General features: G+C 47.4%; 1 protein-coding gene across 4 annotated transcripts in view; it reads right to left on the reverse strand.

Annotated features, from left to right (window-relative positions):
• Positions 1-13,926, reverse strand: part of USP32 (ubiquitin specific peptidase 32) — a 99,406-nt gene that overhangs the window by 41,712 nt on the left and 43,768 nt on the right. For all 4 annotated transcript variants that reach the window (XM_072978533.2, XM_072978536.2, XM_072978534.2 and 1 more), the window contains exons 5-7: positions 10,230-10,389; positions 1,350-1,481; positions 1,144-1,251 (exon numbers count right to left, since the gene is read on the reverse strand). In XM_072978533.2, the coding sequence (XP_072834634.2) occupies positions 1,144-1,251; positions 1,350-1,481; positions 10,230-10,389 (400 nt within the window). The remainder of the gene's footprint in view (positions 1-1,143; positions 1,252-1,349; positions 1,482-10,229; positions 10,390-13,926) is intronic.

Consider the following 13,926-nt stretch of genomic DNA (forward strand, 5'->3'; position numbering starts at 1 on the left):
ATGGGGAAGAACAGCGGAGCAAAGAAAGAGGCCTTTAAAAAGTTCGTAAAGCAAAACAGAGCGGCTGGGTTTTTGAAGGTGACCTTAGCACCATTTCACATGTCGCTATGGCTTGCCAAAAATCTGCAAATCACTTTTTGGGGCACTTCAAATCCCAACATCCACCACCCAGCATGGCCAGGGTGAGATCGTAGTCCAAATCTGCCCGGGTTCTGCCACTGCTCACACTCACTCACACATACAGACACACACACGAGGGAGTTGTAAACTGATGTGTACGTGCCGCATTGACGCTCCGGGACCCAGAGCGCCTGTTTAAGCCCTGCTTCGAGTTAGCTCAGAAGATTAATCAAATCTACAGGTCATAAAAGTAATAACATCACCAGAAGGAGCAACCAAGAGCTTTAAATCCCACCCATAAATTCTACTCGTTAGGTAGCAAACGCTTAAACTGAGCCTTCTTTAACCTAGCGCGTTCCAGATGTATCGACTTCCAGCTCTCTAGCATCCCCACTCAGCCTTGCTGGGGACAATGGGAGTTGTAGTCCAAGCCACTTAGGAAATCTGCTTAGAAAGGCGAGCCCTGGCTGCTCCCGAAAACATGGTGAACGGAGTATGTCCCTTTACCTTCAAGGCCAGTAAATATGGCAGTCTGCCTCTCCTCTGAAGGAGATTTGAATACGAGCACAGTGATAGTCCATAAAGAAAGTCCCAGAAGAACATCTTAAGTCAGGGCTGGGGAGCCTCAAACCGCTGCAACTTACTTCCCGTATCACCTTTGTTAAGTTTCCCAGTTTTTGTATGCGGTGGGAAACATCTAAGGCTTAGTTACTAGCAGTCAAAGCTTAGACAATTATATGATGCTTTGGGAAAGGATGATCCATTTGGATTTTCTAGACTCTAAAGTCCTAGAGTTCTCCGTTCCAGAAGGTCCACCTAGCAGGCCGATCTTAAATTTAACTCACCTGGAGAAAGGCCTAGCTCAAAGGCTTCCCGGCCTAGCTCCAGCCTAGCTTCCTGTTAAAACAGGAAGTTGCGGACAAACAGGCGCCCCTCTGGCCAAGGAGCAATCTTAAATGCATGCTTCAAAAGAATACATGGGGCTAAAAAGCCCTTGGGTATTCATAATCACACATAACTCACATTTTTGTCTCTCAGCCAAGGGTCCTCTGCAGCACGCCGAAAGGCCGCAGGAGATTTCTTTGAAGTCTATGTGATTGTCGCGGTTTTCGTCAAAAGCGTTGAAAAGACCTGCAAACGGTCGGCAGCAAAAGCAGCAGATGTGAATTCAACCTGGCACAGAGAGAGAGCGATTCCACCACCACCAGAAATCTAGCAATTTTCCATACCTTCGCCCAGTGACAGGTGAATGGGAGGAGAAACCAAAGGGCCAAAGGTTTCCAAGTCAAAACGCCCCGTCCGTGACTGAGCTTTCAGAAGCCAATACCGTTTCTCGAGATCAATGATATCTGATTCTTCCACTGCATTGGGAAAAAAAACACAAGAAGATTAATATCAGGCAACTTAAATCCTAGTGTTTTATGTCTGCATGCAAGAAGCAGATGCTTTGCACGAGTCGCAAGCTAATTAGGTACTGGCCCAAAAATCTTGGCTGCTTTGGAGTAGAGCGGAGAAAACGTCCGCAGATTCTCTTGCTGTTGTTTCCAATCAGCGACTGGAGACAAGAGGCTATCTTGGGAATTCAGCTCTAGGCCACTGAGCTCTGGCTGGCAGCCTGCACTTTCCAGTGCTTGTGAAACAGTGTACGGGAACCATGGTGCCACAGCTGGATAACAATCCTATAGAGCAGTGGTCCCCAACCTTGGGCCTCTAGATGTTCTTGGACCACAGCTCCCAGAAGCCTTCACCACCACCTCTGCTGGCCAGGATTTCTGGGAGTTGAAGTCCAAGAACATCTGGAGGCCCAAGGTTGGAGACCACTGCTATAGAGCACTGGTTCCCAACTTTGGGTGACCCAGGGGTTTTTTGCACTGCACCTCCCAGAAACCCTGGCTGGCACATCTGGTGGGGAAGGCTTCTGGGAACTGGAGTTCAAGAACACTTGGGTCGCCTAAGGATGGGAACCACCGAAAGAGAGAAAGGTTATTCAGTTACACAAAAATTCTTAACGTGTATTTTCTGATTCACAGCTTGCAATTATAAAGCATTTATACACTAAAATTGGAAGGTCTCGACCATATCCTTAACCAAGCTATTGAGCTTTGAAGGCAGCATCTTGAGTAAAGAAGACAACGTGCAAGCAGAAGATCTGAAGGCCACGACCGGGATCGGGTCCGAGACAGACCCAGCATTTTCCCAATTAAACTTCTGTGAAAGTTACAACGGGGCTGAAACAGGGACACGTTAGGCATCGCCTAAATATCCCATGACAAAGCTGCCTATATTTAACCTCCCCCACGTGTGATCTCATTCCCAGATGGCCCTCAGCCCTTAAAACCCATGCCAGCTTCGTAATAGGATTAAGCTTCAGGTCTGTGGACGGGCTAAGCTCAAAGAAAAACAAAAAAACACGAGGAAGGAATAGCAAACGAAGATCAGGCGAGGCACGAGGAGAAAACACACAAACGTTTATACCTGGCTCGGCCCAGGCTGTCTGTTCAGGGGATCATGTGAGACCCAGAGAGCAAACGGGATACAGTGTAGGATTTCCCCCTCCCGACCAAGTTGCAGTGAAAGTACCCCAATAGCGTAGGTTGTGCTGGGCCTCCGACACCCTCCCTCCCTCCCTCCCCCCTGGATATGTGGGCCTGCATTTCTGGATGCAGGCACCCAGGACATGGTATCGTCATCACCCTCAACATCTTAGAACGGCAGCTCTGGAGGGGGACCCTCTGGATGATCCAGTCCTGCCGCCGTTGGGGAGGCATAAGGGGGCGGGCGGGAATCGAACTCCCAACCTCTGGCTCCTGAGTCAGAAACCTAAACCACTGAGCTATCCAGCTGTTCACAGACGACGTCTCGATTCCTGAAGTACGAGGTCACTTCCCGTTGACATCTGTGGGGCGTTTTAATAAATGCCAGCCCTGTATTTCTACCACAAGGTGGGGCGCTCTGTGTGGGCCCTTTACGTGGGCCCGGGAAGGCAGCCACCCTCTGCCTGAGCCTGCCACCACCAAGGGGAGCCACGACAGGATCCCTCCCAGGAGGACCACATGCTTCCCAAGAGAGTCAAGAAGAAAGGGCCAAGTAAGTTCTCAACGGCTTCCGCTGATCTGTGCATGTGTGCTGAACGTCGAATGAATTACCACTCCCAGAAATCCTGGCCAGCACAGTGAGCGAAGGCTTCTGGGAGTTGTAGTCCAAGAACATCTGGGGACCCAAGGTTGGGGACCATTGTGCTAGAGCAAACCACAGCAGGGTATCAGCATGGGAAGTGCTGGCTCAAAGCCACAGCAACCAGATAGACTCCTCACGGTGGTATCACCCAGCCAAGTGCCCTTTTGGGGTGCCGGACTAAACGTCCCATCATCCCCTATCATGGGGATTTAGGAAACTGTAGACCTGCAAGGGCCCGGGTCAGGAAAGGCTACCATGACATTTTCTTCCCAGTTTCCCGAAACATCTAACAGAGTTCTTCTCTTTTCCCTTTTTCTTTCCTTTTTTAAGTGCAGAAGGCTTGTGATCCAAAAGAACGGACTTTGCCATTCGAGAGCTTCCGATTGAGTCTGAGCGCTGCATTTTTCTCAATCAGTTTTCTGATCCAATGAGTCAAATCGTCAAGATTTGGCAACTACACTGGCCAAGCTGTCTGCCAAACGCACAACAGTCCCCAAACGGCAAGAATAAATAGAATACAAAAGAAGAGGAAGAAATGGTCATTTCATGTACGGATCAGTAAATGAAATTAAAAAAGAGGAAATTCTGCTGGAATGTTATGCATTATAGATATATATTTTACTATGATACTAAAATTGTCACTTTTTACACACCGTTGCAAAACTGCAAAGCCACAACCTTGAACCTAGAAAAGTAACTAAAAGGTTTCAGTTACGCCATGGAAGGAGAGCAGTTACGCCTTTCTTATATCATACCTGCAGTATAACATAGCTATACCTTCATCAGTGGTGGGGAAAGGAACCAATTCCAAGTAACTCGCTGTTTGTAACTTGTGACGTCTAAGCTCAGAATAAAACCCGGCAAATTGAGAGAGCAGTTAGTTATAAGGACAACTTATCTCGAAGTCAAGGCAAAAGGGTTAGCTTGGAGTCACAGCAAGAGTGATGGAGATGAAAGATCATAGCATCTGGCTGCCCGTAAATTCATGAGATTACCCTCAAGCAGCTATTTTCACTGTTCCAGCAGGGTAGAAAACCGAGAAGCCGAAAGTATGCTGAAAATTACAGGCTCCACTTTCTGAAACCAAGTATGGGACTGTACGGGGTGAGCGGAGACCTGCTACGGCTGACTTCTGTTTTCAGACTTCATATGTCTCAGGACTTTCTGCGGCCCAGATGCCACTTGTCTTCTAGAATCCACACTCAGGCAAAGGACAGCAAATGCCTTTGGAGCTGAAGGGGTGGGGAGCATGTGCCCTTTGAGAAAACGCCCGGGGGGGGGGAATGCACACTTCTCAAATGCTCATAAACACTGCTTAAGTCTGCTTCAAACGTCCTACTTTCGGCACATCACAAGAAGGCAGGATTCTCTAGAAGAGACAATAACGCTGGGAAAGGTGGAAGGCAGCAGGAAAAGAGGAAAGACCAAATATGAGACGGACCGACTCCCTAAATGAAGCCATAGTCTTGAGTCTAAAACAGCTCAGCAGAGCTGTGAAGGACGGGACACTTTGGGGATTGTTCATTCAGTGGGTCGCCAGGAGTCGGAGGGACAGGCCATATGATTTGGAAAATACAAAAAAGTACACTTCTTAAACTTCACAGCTGCCTGCCTCTCCATCCCCAGCAGTAAAAAATAAAACAACCACCAGTTAGGTCCCTGACAACTCGCTGCCGTTCAACAACCTGCTCGTATCTACTGCCTCACTCTACCTAAGAGCAGGGCCGGCCCCGCTGGAGAGCATCCCTGGAGAGGATCCTGGTTTTGTTCAACTCTGATCAGGATTTCAAATCTTGCTTCTCTCTTTATGCCATCATAGCTTCTTTAAAAACTTCGGAGGAGGCAGCTGTAAACAGTAACATTACAAAGCATCTAGACCAGTCTCCCAGATTCTTTACTTCCTTCCTGTACCCTGTCCCTGTTTAATTTACCCCGAATGACGAGCTGTAATAATCTCACCAATGACGTATACTCTTCCTCTGACATGTACGCCCAGCTGTCTAGTGTATTACACCTAGGAACACGTACCCCTCCATACACACCTAGGATAATCTCCCCTTCCGGGGACGGACGGACGGACGGACACACACACACAAACACACACACACAGCCTGCTTGGGTGTTTTACCCACCTAATGGGGCAATTCTCCTTGACTCACAACAGTAGCAGCATACCATATTCCCATCATTGTAACCGTCTCCGGCCTCCACCACCAATTCTCGCTACGGGTGACCCCTACTGACGCCGGTGGTGCACCGACACAAACCGATCCGGGTTGCCGAACGAGCCGACCCTCGGCCCACGGGTAGGCCGGGGGTTCTTGTCCCGAACGAATCCCGCCATTCGGTCGCTTTCAACGCGGCAGCCTACCCAAGGGTTTCGACGGGCACAAGAACCGGCTAAGGTGACGAGCGACGACCCAGAAGCTAAGAGGATCAGAAGGTGGAAATAGGGGGATTAAGCTACACCGGGAGGGTTTTGCTGAGCGGGCAGGAAGAGCCGGCGGAAATACTTTCATCCCTCTTCCCTTCTTGTATGGAGTGAACACACCTGCAGGAAATTATTCACTATTTCTTCCCATTACGATGTAGACATCCCCTAAACCACCATGATCTTTTAACCAAATCACTTAAGAGAGAGCGAGACAGGGAGAGAGCATCCAAATAAAGATCTGGAAATAAGTTACTAAATTCCAAAGTATTTATTAGCTCACTTTTCCACATACTGTATATCTATACAGTATTAGTAATCCTTGGTTCATGCATGTTCTGGAGGGTGGGGTTGGAAACTAAGTCTTTTTCATTTTATAAGAGCTTCTTTGCCCAGCAGTCAAGTGGCTGTTGTTACTCGCCACAGGTGACCAGGTGCGTCTCTTCATTTACGGAATAAATCCAATTCAAACCAAATTCAAAGTTATAGATTATGACAAACAAATCCCCTCCATACATGGCTTGTGTTCCAGGCTGATTGAAGGGCTGTACATACACCCAACACGCCCAAGAGTCTCCTAATTTTAAGTTCTTTAAGGCCTTGTCTGGGCCTCACCAACTTCCCAGGCATATCTACTAAGGATTCAAAAGAAGATCTTTTAGGTGGATGCTTTCTGACTGTGGAACTCCCATCCACAGGAAATAAGGTTGGATTCCTCTCCTCACCCCTGCCAAGACCCTTCTTTTTAGCCAAGGTTTTGGCTACTTAGAGGGCCTTAGAATGAAGTTTTAAACAAAGAATGCACACTTCTCTAAATCTGTTTCTTTTAAATGTGTGTTCCCCCCTCAGCTCTTATTTTTATTTTTTTCTATGCTTAATGGTCTTCTAATAGACGTTTCATAGGCCAAACACCCTGTTAGACAGCTCTGCCCGCCCAGCAGGCACAATGTCACTGGAGCTGGCAGCCTGCCGCTAATTAGAGACTCCCTTTTTCGATTCAGAGCTGCAAGCAACTGCGTCTCATTGCAGGCAAGCTATGTGCACCACAAAATCAAAACAGGAAGTCTTTAACCAGTGACAATCTGCGGGTAACAGCGTCATTCGCACTGCACAGGCAGATCTACCCGACATGATACTGGGCATGGCGTTTTTAGTATTTTAATGTATGTACCTGTCTATCCACCCACCCCATTGTGTAAGCCAGCAAGGCTCCCTCACTTGGGCAAGGGCTGAATATAAACTAAATACACACAGGGCTGAGTATTGTTGCTGTAAATAACAAATTCATTTAGTACATTTTCTGTAGGTCCTTTAAGGTGGGCCACATAACCCCCACCACCACCGCAGCGGATCACATGCAAAACAACACATCCCCCCCCCAACTGGTCTTGTTGTTCAATTCCTAGTTGTCAGTTTTGAGCATCTAAGGCACACGCCCTTGTGGTCTGATCCCTGTCAGGCCCAGCTCCACAATGTTTAAAAAATGCCACAGTGCAAGACATCGCACAAGGATTTTGCAGTGATTTATGAGTCACATCGGCTAGAAGGATGCTGCCGGTTGCCTTCCCAGGGCGCCCTTCGGCACAGAAGAAATAAAGGCGTGTTTGCTTCTATCTCACCACCCCCCCCCGCTTAAATGGCCGGCAGCAATCCATTCCCGTTTTTCTGTTTTCACACAGATTTATGGCCCGCTATGGACTAAGGGTTCGGAGCAGGTAACGGCTGGCATAAAACAGCCACAGAGACGTTCGGCTGTCAAAACTGCACAGCTCAATTTAGGAGAGAAGAGTGTGGTGTTAGAACTGAAGAGAAGAAGGGGTTGAGTCAAGAGTCTTGACATAAACTGAATCTGAATACTTGCGTAGCCCCGTAAAATATCCCACTAGGAAAATCTTCCACAAAACAGACGCGGTCAGAATCCTACCAGCAATTTATGCACACGTGAGTGAAATCATCCAAGTGCAACCGGCGTCTTGTTCGCTAGCAGCAATTTTGCAAGGTGTCTCGTGCGATGCCCCTTATGCATGCTTAAGCCAGCAACAGGATTTCTGCCGTTTCTTTCCCTGTTCGCTGCATTATGCCCCACCTTTCTTCCAGTGAGCTCAAGAATAAATATCCCAGGTCTACCATGTCCTTCTATGAACCCTATGTGGGGAAACCTGTAAGTCAGTGAGTGACCAATGAAGTTTCGGGTGAGGACCTGAATCTCAGAAGTCTCTGGCCTGTCTCTCCAACTCTTGGGCAACACTGCCTCCCTGAAGAGCCTTCTTCATGAAACCTTTGAAACTGGGGGGAGAGGAAGGAGGCGAAACAGACCCACTGGTGGTGAAACCCCTGCTCCCCAAAACAGAAGACCCAAAAAACAGGGTGGGGAGGAAGATTTCCCCCTTAAACCCCCCCCCGACTATACTGACTTTCAGCTCCAATTGCTACGTCCTAGAAGGATATTTACGGTTTAAATGAAACGGAACAGAGTTTGATTAGAAATGGCTCATGAGTGCAATGCAACGTGAAACTCCAAGATTTTTTTTTAATATAATTTTGGGCCAGGAAGAAACATAATTAAAGTCATCCGCCTTCCAACATAAACGTTATTTACAAGTGAACATTATTTTTCTTCTTCTTAGAAGAGCAATGTTTTCTTGATATCTTGGCTCATTAAATAAATGAAAACGGAGCTACCGAAGCTTCGCAGGAAACGCTTGGTGTTCCCCCTACCCCACCTCTTGAATCAAAGTTAATAACTTTTTCCCCCCATATTAATCAGAGCTATTTTTCATGCCTCTGCAAACGTTACTCAAGTAGGCTCAACCGGAAACAGAAACGAGGAACGGAGTTTAAAAGTTACAGTAAAACATCACTTGAAAGCAGTAAGGAGGTATAGTTTGCCACCAGCCAAGATAGTCCATGCCATGACTTAATGTCTAAAAGTATCATCATCATCATCATCATCATCATCATCATCATCATCATCATCATCATCATCATCATCATCATCATCATCATCATCATCATGTGCCGTCAACAAAATTCTGACTTATCAACCCTTTTCAGGGTTTTCTCTGAGTACATATACACAGAAGTGGTTTTTACCCTTCCCTTCCACTAGGGGTGCTGTGGGACTGTGCCACTTGCCCAAGGCTACCCAGGCTGGCTCTTCTCCTGGGAGATTCAGTGGGGAATTAAATTTCCAACTCCTGGCTCCACAAGCTGGATACCTAAACCTCAGAGCTATCCCATCAGCCTAAAAATATAGTCATTTTTTTTTTAAAAAAATTGAACTGAACTCACAATCTTGGAAATCAGAAGCCACCAAAACGGCAAGAATAAAGCCAAACACAACTATGGGTCTCTTCTAGGAGAAAGGCAAAGTAAAAAAGAGTTTTAAATAAAATAAATAAAAATCAGATTGTCCAAGACTCCTTGAAAGCGCCCTCAAATTTAGCGAGGAAAACTCTGGATGGAATTCTTACGATCCTTGTTCCCAGAGCTTGGCGGCCAGCACAAAAAAAAACCCCACTCTCCCCTGCTGCTGGGCCCTATCCACCATTCTTGGGTGCGCGCGCATGTGTCCAGCCTCCAAAGCAGAATAAATTCCTATTTCGCTTGTGTGGGAACCCGACAAACCCACCTTCTCCTAGCAAAAGTTCCAGGACGTGCATTATTTCATCCTTGTTTTCTCTCTCCAAGACTCATTTTATTAAGCTCAGACAACCCCAGCTATATTCTCAATTCCTATGCAATCATCTCTGATAATCCACCGTCTAGGGTTGTCTCGCTTTTCTCTCACTGCTCAATCTGTATTGTGCATGTCATAAAGGGACGTGTCTTATGACCTTTGCGATTGAATGGGATAAAGAAGTAGAATAAAGAAGAGAGATAAGCACCGCAAAAATGAAGGGTGAAGGGAAACACTCCCCGGTCTTAAGCTCCCGAGTAGCCATAGATAATTAATTCTCTCTCCTTTGTTGGGGAGGAGGGAGAAGGCAGCGGTTGCCTAGCGACTAGTTTCTGCCAGTCACAAGGAGAGTGAGCGAAAAGAGGACATGTGCCCATCTACCAGAACCATGGCTCCGTGACCATGAAACTTAAGACATCTGAAACTTGGTGTGCATACTAAGCGGATCTACAGACATGCATCTGGAGCCTTATTCTGTAACATAGAGGAATTGTAATTGATTTTAATGTGTTCTGCAGTACCATCTTTGGACATTAGGTGGCAGGCTTTCCTAACCAGAACACAGTTTTGCAGTTAGCGTCAAGCAGGGGCGAGGGATGACCCAAAGGCGAAGATTATAAACTAGCTCTGTCCCCGACTATAGGCCAGCCCCACTCTTATGGGCATGGCATGGGCAAACCTTTTCTTTGGAGGAGGCTGTAAAAGTGTACCACAACAGTAGATATACTTAGGAAGCATGTACTCATAGGGCCACATGAAAATCAAGCCCACCTATGCAGGCTGGCCCAAAAGAAAGTAATTACGACTGGAAGAGTTACTTACAATGTGTGACTCCGGCCAACGTTTGATAGAAGGTGGGCGTGTCGCTGTCATCCGTGAGGGTCACATACACCCCGCCGGACAGTAGCCAGCGGGAAAATGTGAAGGCCTCTTTGTTCTGCAACAGCCAGTTCCGGAACTTCTCGTAGTTCACCTTTTCACCCTAAAATGAAACCAAAATGAGGAGTGAACGGTTGGCGATCGGAGGGATCGGAGGATAGAGAGAGGCTTCAGAAGGAATCATGAGCGCTCTTCTTGATGTCACTTTCCAAATCCTTGAAAGGTAGTCCTACAGAGGAGAGGCAGGATCTGTTCATCGATCATCCCAGAGTGCAAGATACGTAATAATGGGCATAAGCTACAGGAAGCCAGACTTAGGCTGATTATCAGAAAAAAACTTCTTAACTGTTAGAGGAGTACGACAACGGAACAAATGACCTCGGGAGGTGATGAGAGCTCCAAAATTGGAGGCATTCAAGAGAAAACTGGACAACCCACCATCCGATCTGCTTTGGTTTGGATTCCTGCACTGAGGAAGGGGTTGGGTCTTATAGGCCCCCTTCCGACTCAATTATTCTGTGTTTCTATGATTCTTTTGCCCAAAAGGTATTGGGTGTCAAAAGGGTGTTGGGATTCTAATTTACTAAGCCGGGTTCAAATTCTAGTGCTTCCTTCTACCACATCCCAGACTGCCCGGCTCCTCTGTGTCAGAAAAACGACAGCAACGGAAGCAGCCAAGAGGTCTCTGAGCACTGCTGTGACATCACAGCAGCTCATCCAATGGCGCTGAGAGAGGGGCATTCAGGGGCAACGGCAGAAAGGAGCCAGAAATGACTTGCAGAAAATGAAAGAATCCCCAATTGTCTGATACACAGATGCACCAGGCAGCCAGCAGGTAGTAAGGAAAACCATGTTATCAAATGTAGTCCTTGATGTGTTTGAGAGAAAAATTCTCTCTCTTTAGAGTAGCTCAGAGTTGTTATTCTTTCTCTGTCTCCTTGTAACGCAACCATGTCAAGAGTGATATTTATTTCATTTTGGCTTTTTTTTTAAATAGAATTTTACACATTCTTCAAGCACTCCAGGTATCTTGGCTTTTGAAGCAGAGGGTCTTGAAAGACACGGAAAGCCACAACAGTAAAAATAAAATATAGTAAATCCAAGCTTTCCATTAAAAAGGGCTCCCTGTGTTGCTTTCTTTCTTTTTTTTCACCTTATGGTGCCCAGCGGTCAGATCCTGCCGCAAACACGCTTATCAGCAACGCGCAGCTTGGTAAAGAAGAAATATATTCTGCGCGCCAGGCCAGGGAGAAACCGCACAGCTCTCTTGAATGTAATTATGACAAAGTCCCGTGGGCGTTACTTCAGAAAGATCCGACTACAAAGAAACGGGTGTCTTTTTTTTTCCCGGGGTGGCGGGAAAGGAGGAGGGTGCGAGAGGCATCGGGTCTGAGGAGGAAAGATTTTGTGATGTGCTCGTCAGGCGGCTCTCGATAAGGCATCTTGGGAGGCTTGCTGGGAAGGAAAGGCCGAGGCTCGGTGGGAGAGGGTGTGCTTTGCATTCGTAAGGTCTTGGCATCGCAACTCTTCACATCTCCAGGCAGGACCGGGAAAATTTTTGGACAGGAGGAAAATAAAATCTGCCCTCACACAGGGCACTATTTGAGAAAACGGGGGGAAAAAAGAACCGTCAGAAGGTAGAAACACCAAATTATTGCAAGACAGAAAGGCTGTCTCTCCCCCTGTACCACGCATGGCCTTGGAGGGCCAGCCACTGCTTCCCTCAGCAAAGGTAGAACCCCCCCTCCCCAACGCAGGAGCATAAAACTCTGACACTGTTCAGAACAATGGCGCCGGCGCCCCCCCTGAGATTAAGAGGCGGCCGAAAAGCTAGCCGCCTATTTTCATTTCAAAAGGAAATTTGGACAGGATGTTTTTTTTGGGGGGGGGGGCAAAAGACAAACCTGGAGGTTTTATGGCAGACGCCTTTACAACCCTCCCCAATCTTCACAGGAGATGACCTGAGCCGACACCGCCAATGTTTTAATCTGGGCGGCTCGAGTGGCTACATTTTTTTTTCCTGCTTCGGCGGAGGCCCAGATGTTACGGATACCTTAAAATGCCGGCTTGGTGGCGAGCAGTGGGTACACTTAAGACAGATCTAAACAGCTCCCTTGGAGCGCAGGAGAGGGTGAGGCCAAAGACCAGGAAGGCTACCGCTGAGATGGAGCAGCCAACAAGGGTGCTGGACTAGGCTGAGGTTCTATTTCAGCTTTTTTCATTTCCGCAAGGAACTGCGAATCGGTATACTGCACGCAGAGGACAGCAGTGGAAACGGGTGAGCCTGACGGCAGCATTTCTGGACAGCATGGACATCAACAGATAAGCTAGCATACACAGTGGGACCACCATATCCGTGGCATCGGTACCTGTGGTTTCAGTTATCTGCTGTCTGAAAACATTAAGTTAAAAAAAAAACCAGAAATCTGTGTTTCCAAGGCGTATTACCAAAACTGGCCACTAGAGGGAATCAGATAACATTCTCTCTATCTTTCTCTCTAAGGTTTGCATATCTGCATCTGGGGGGGCTGGAACTGATTCCCCACGGATACTGCAGTCTAACTGTAGCCAATTTATTCCAAACTGGTAACTGTGACATTATCCAGTGAAGCTTGACTATCCCTTCAGGTTCAGCCCTGGAGAAGTCTTCTTCAACTTCTGCCTTCTGAGACCTCACCAAAGACGGCCTGCTCGCTTTGGGGCATCTTTCCATAACCCTGAGAGCTAGAAACTTAACTCCAGACAACACTTCCTGAAAAACAGAACCGAGATGCTCAACCGGAATTCTGCGCTTCCCTTTTGAAAGTTTAGTACTTTACACTGCCCCAGATAAGAGGCAGCAGGAACAATGCCCATTCCATCTCGGTTCCTAGCCAGAATGATTTATTTCATCATTTCATCTACAGAACGGCTGATCTCTCCATCGGCCCCACGGCTGTCCACTCCGGCAGGGGTTCTTCTAGATCTCAAGAAGTTTCCACCTTTCCTCCTCAGCCGTGAAAACAGAGGCTGCCTCCCTCGCCCTTTCATACTTTGCTCCACGAACTGTAAAGGCATCGTATTTATTGCACAACATTAATATATACTGCCTTTCTGCCAGTGTTCTCTCTCGCTGGCGATAGTTCATAGTTCTAAAATAATGGCATGCAGCTTTATAGGCATGTGATAAAACGAGGAAAAGGCCACGGAGAGGGGAGCAGGATAAGGGTGCTGTGTGCAAGGGCTGGCGGGTGAAAGAGAAGACATCAGAAGACGGATGGAGGGCACAACGCGGCTTCCAAAGTAGCATATAATTAAATTTGGAAGCACGGGCACTACCCATTACAGTTCCCCATCAGCAGCCGCCACCCCTTGAAAGTCCAAAATCACATGCAGCTGGTGGATCAGACCGTACCAAGAAATAAGGAGCATGTGGTTTATAAAGCTAATAGTCCTTGCCCATTCAAGACCAACCCACTCCTAAATAAGCTGTGCTATGACTGGGATGGCTCGCAATGATCTACCGCTCCTGGGGGTGAAAAGCAGACTCCCTGCTACTCGGAAAATCAGAGGGTGTCAACCCCACAAGCCCTGGGACTACTACATTATGGGATCCTGCCCCTCACTCTGAAGCAGCCAATCAAAATGGCTGATGACAGAA

The sequence above is a fragment of the Pogona vitticeps genome, chromosome 7 (genome assembly GCF_051106095.1).
Source record: "Pogona vitticeps strain Pit_001003342236 chromosome 7, PviZW2.1, whole genome shotgun sequence".
Lineage (NCBI taxonomy): Eukaryota > Metazoa > Chordata > Lepidosauria > Squamata > Agamidae > Pogona > Pogona vitticeps.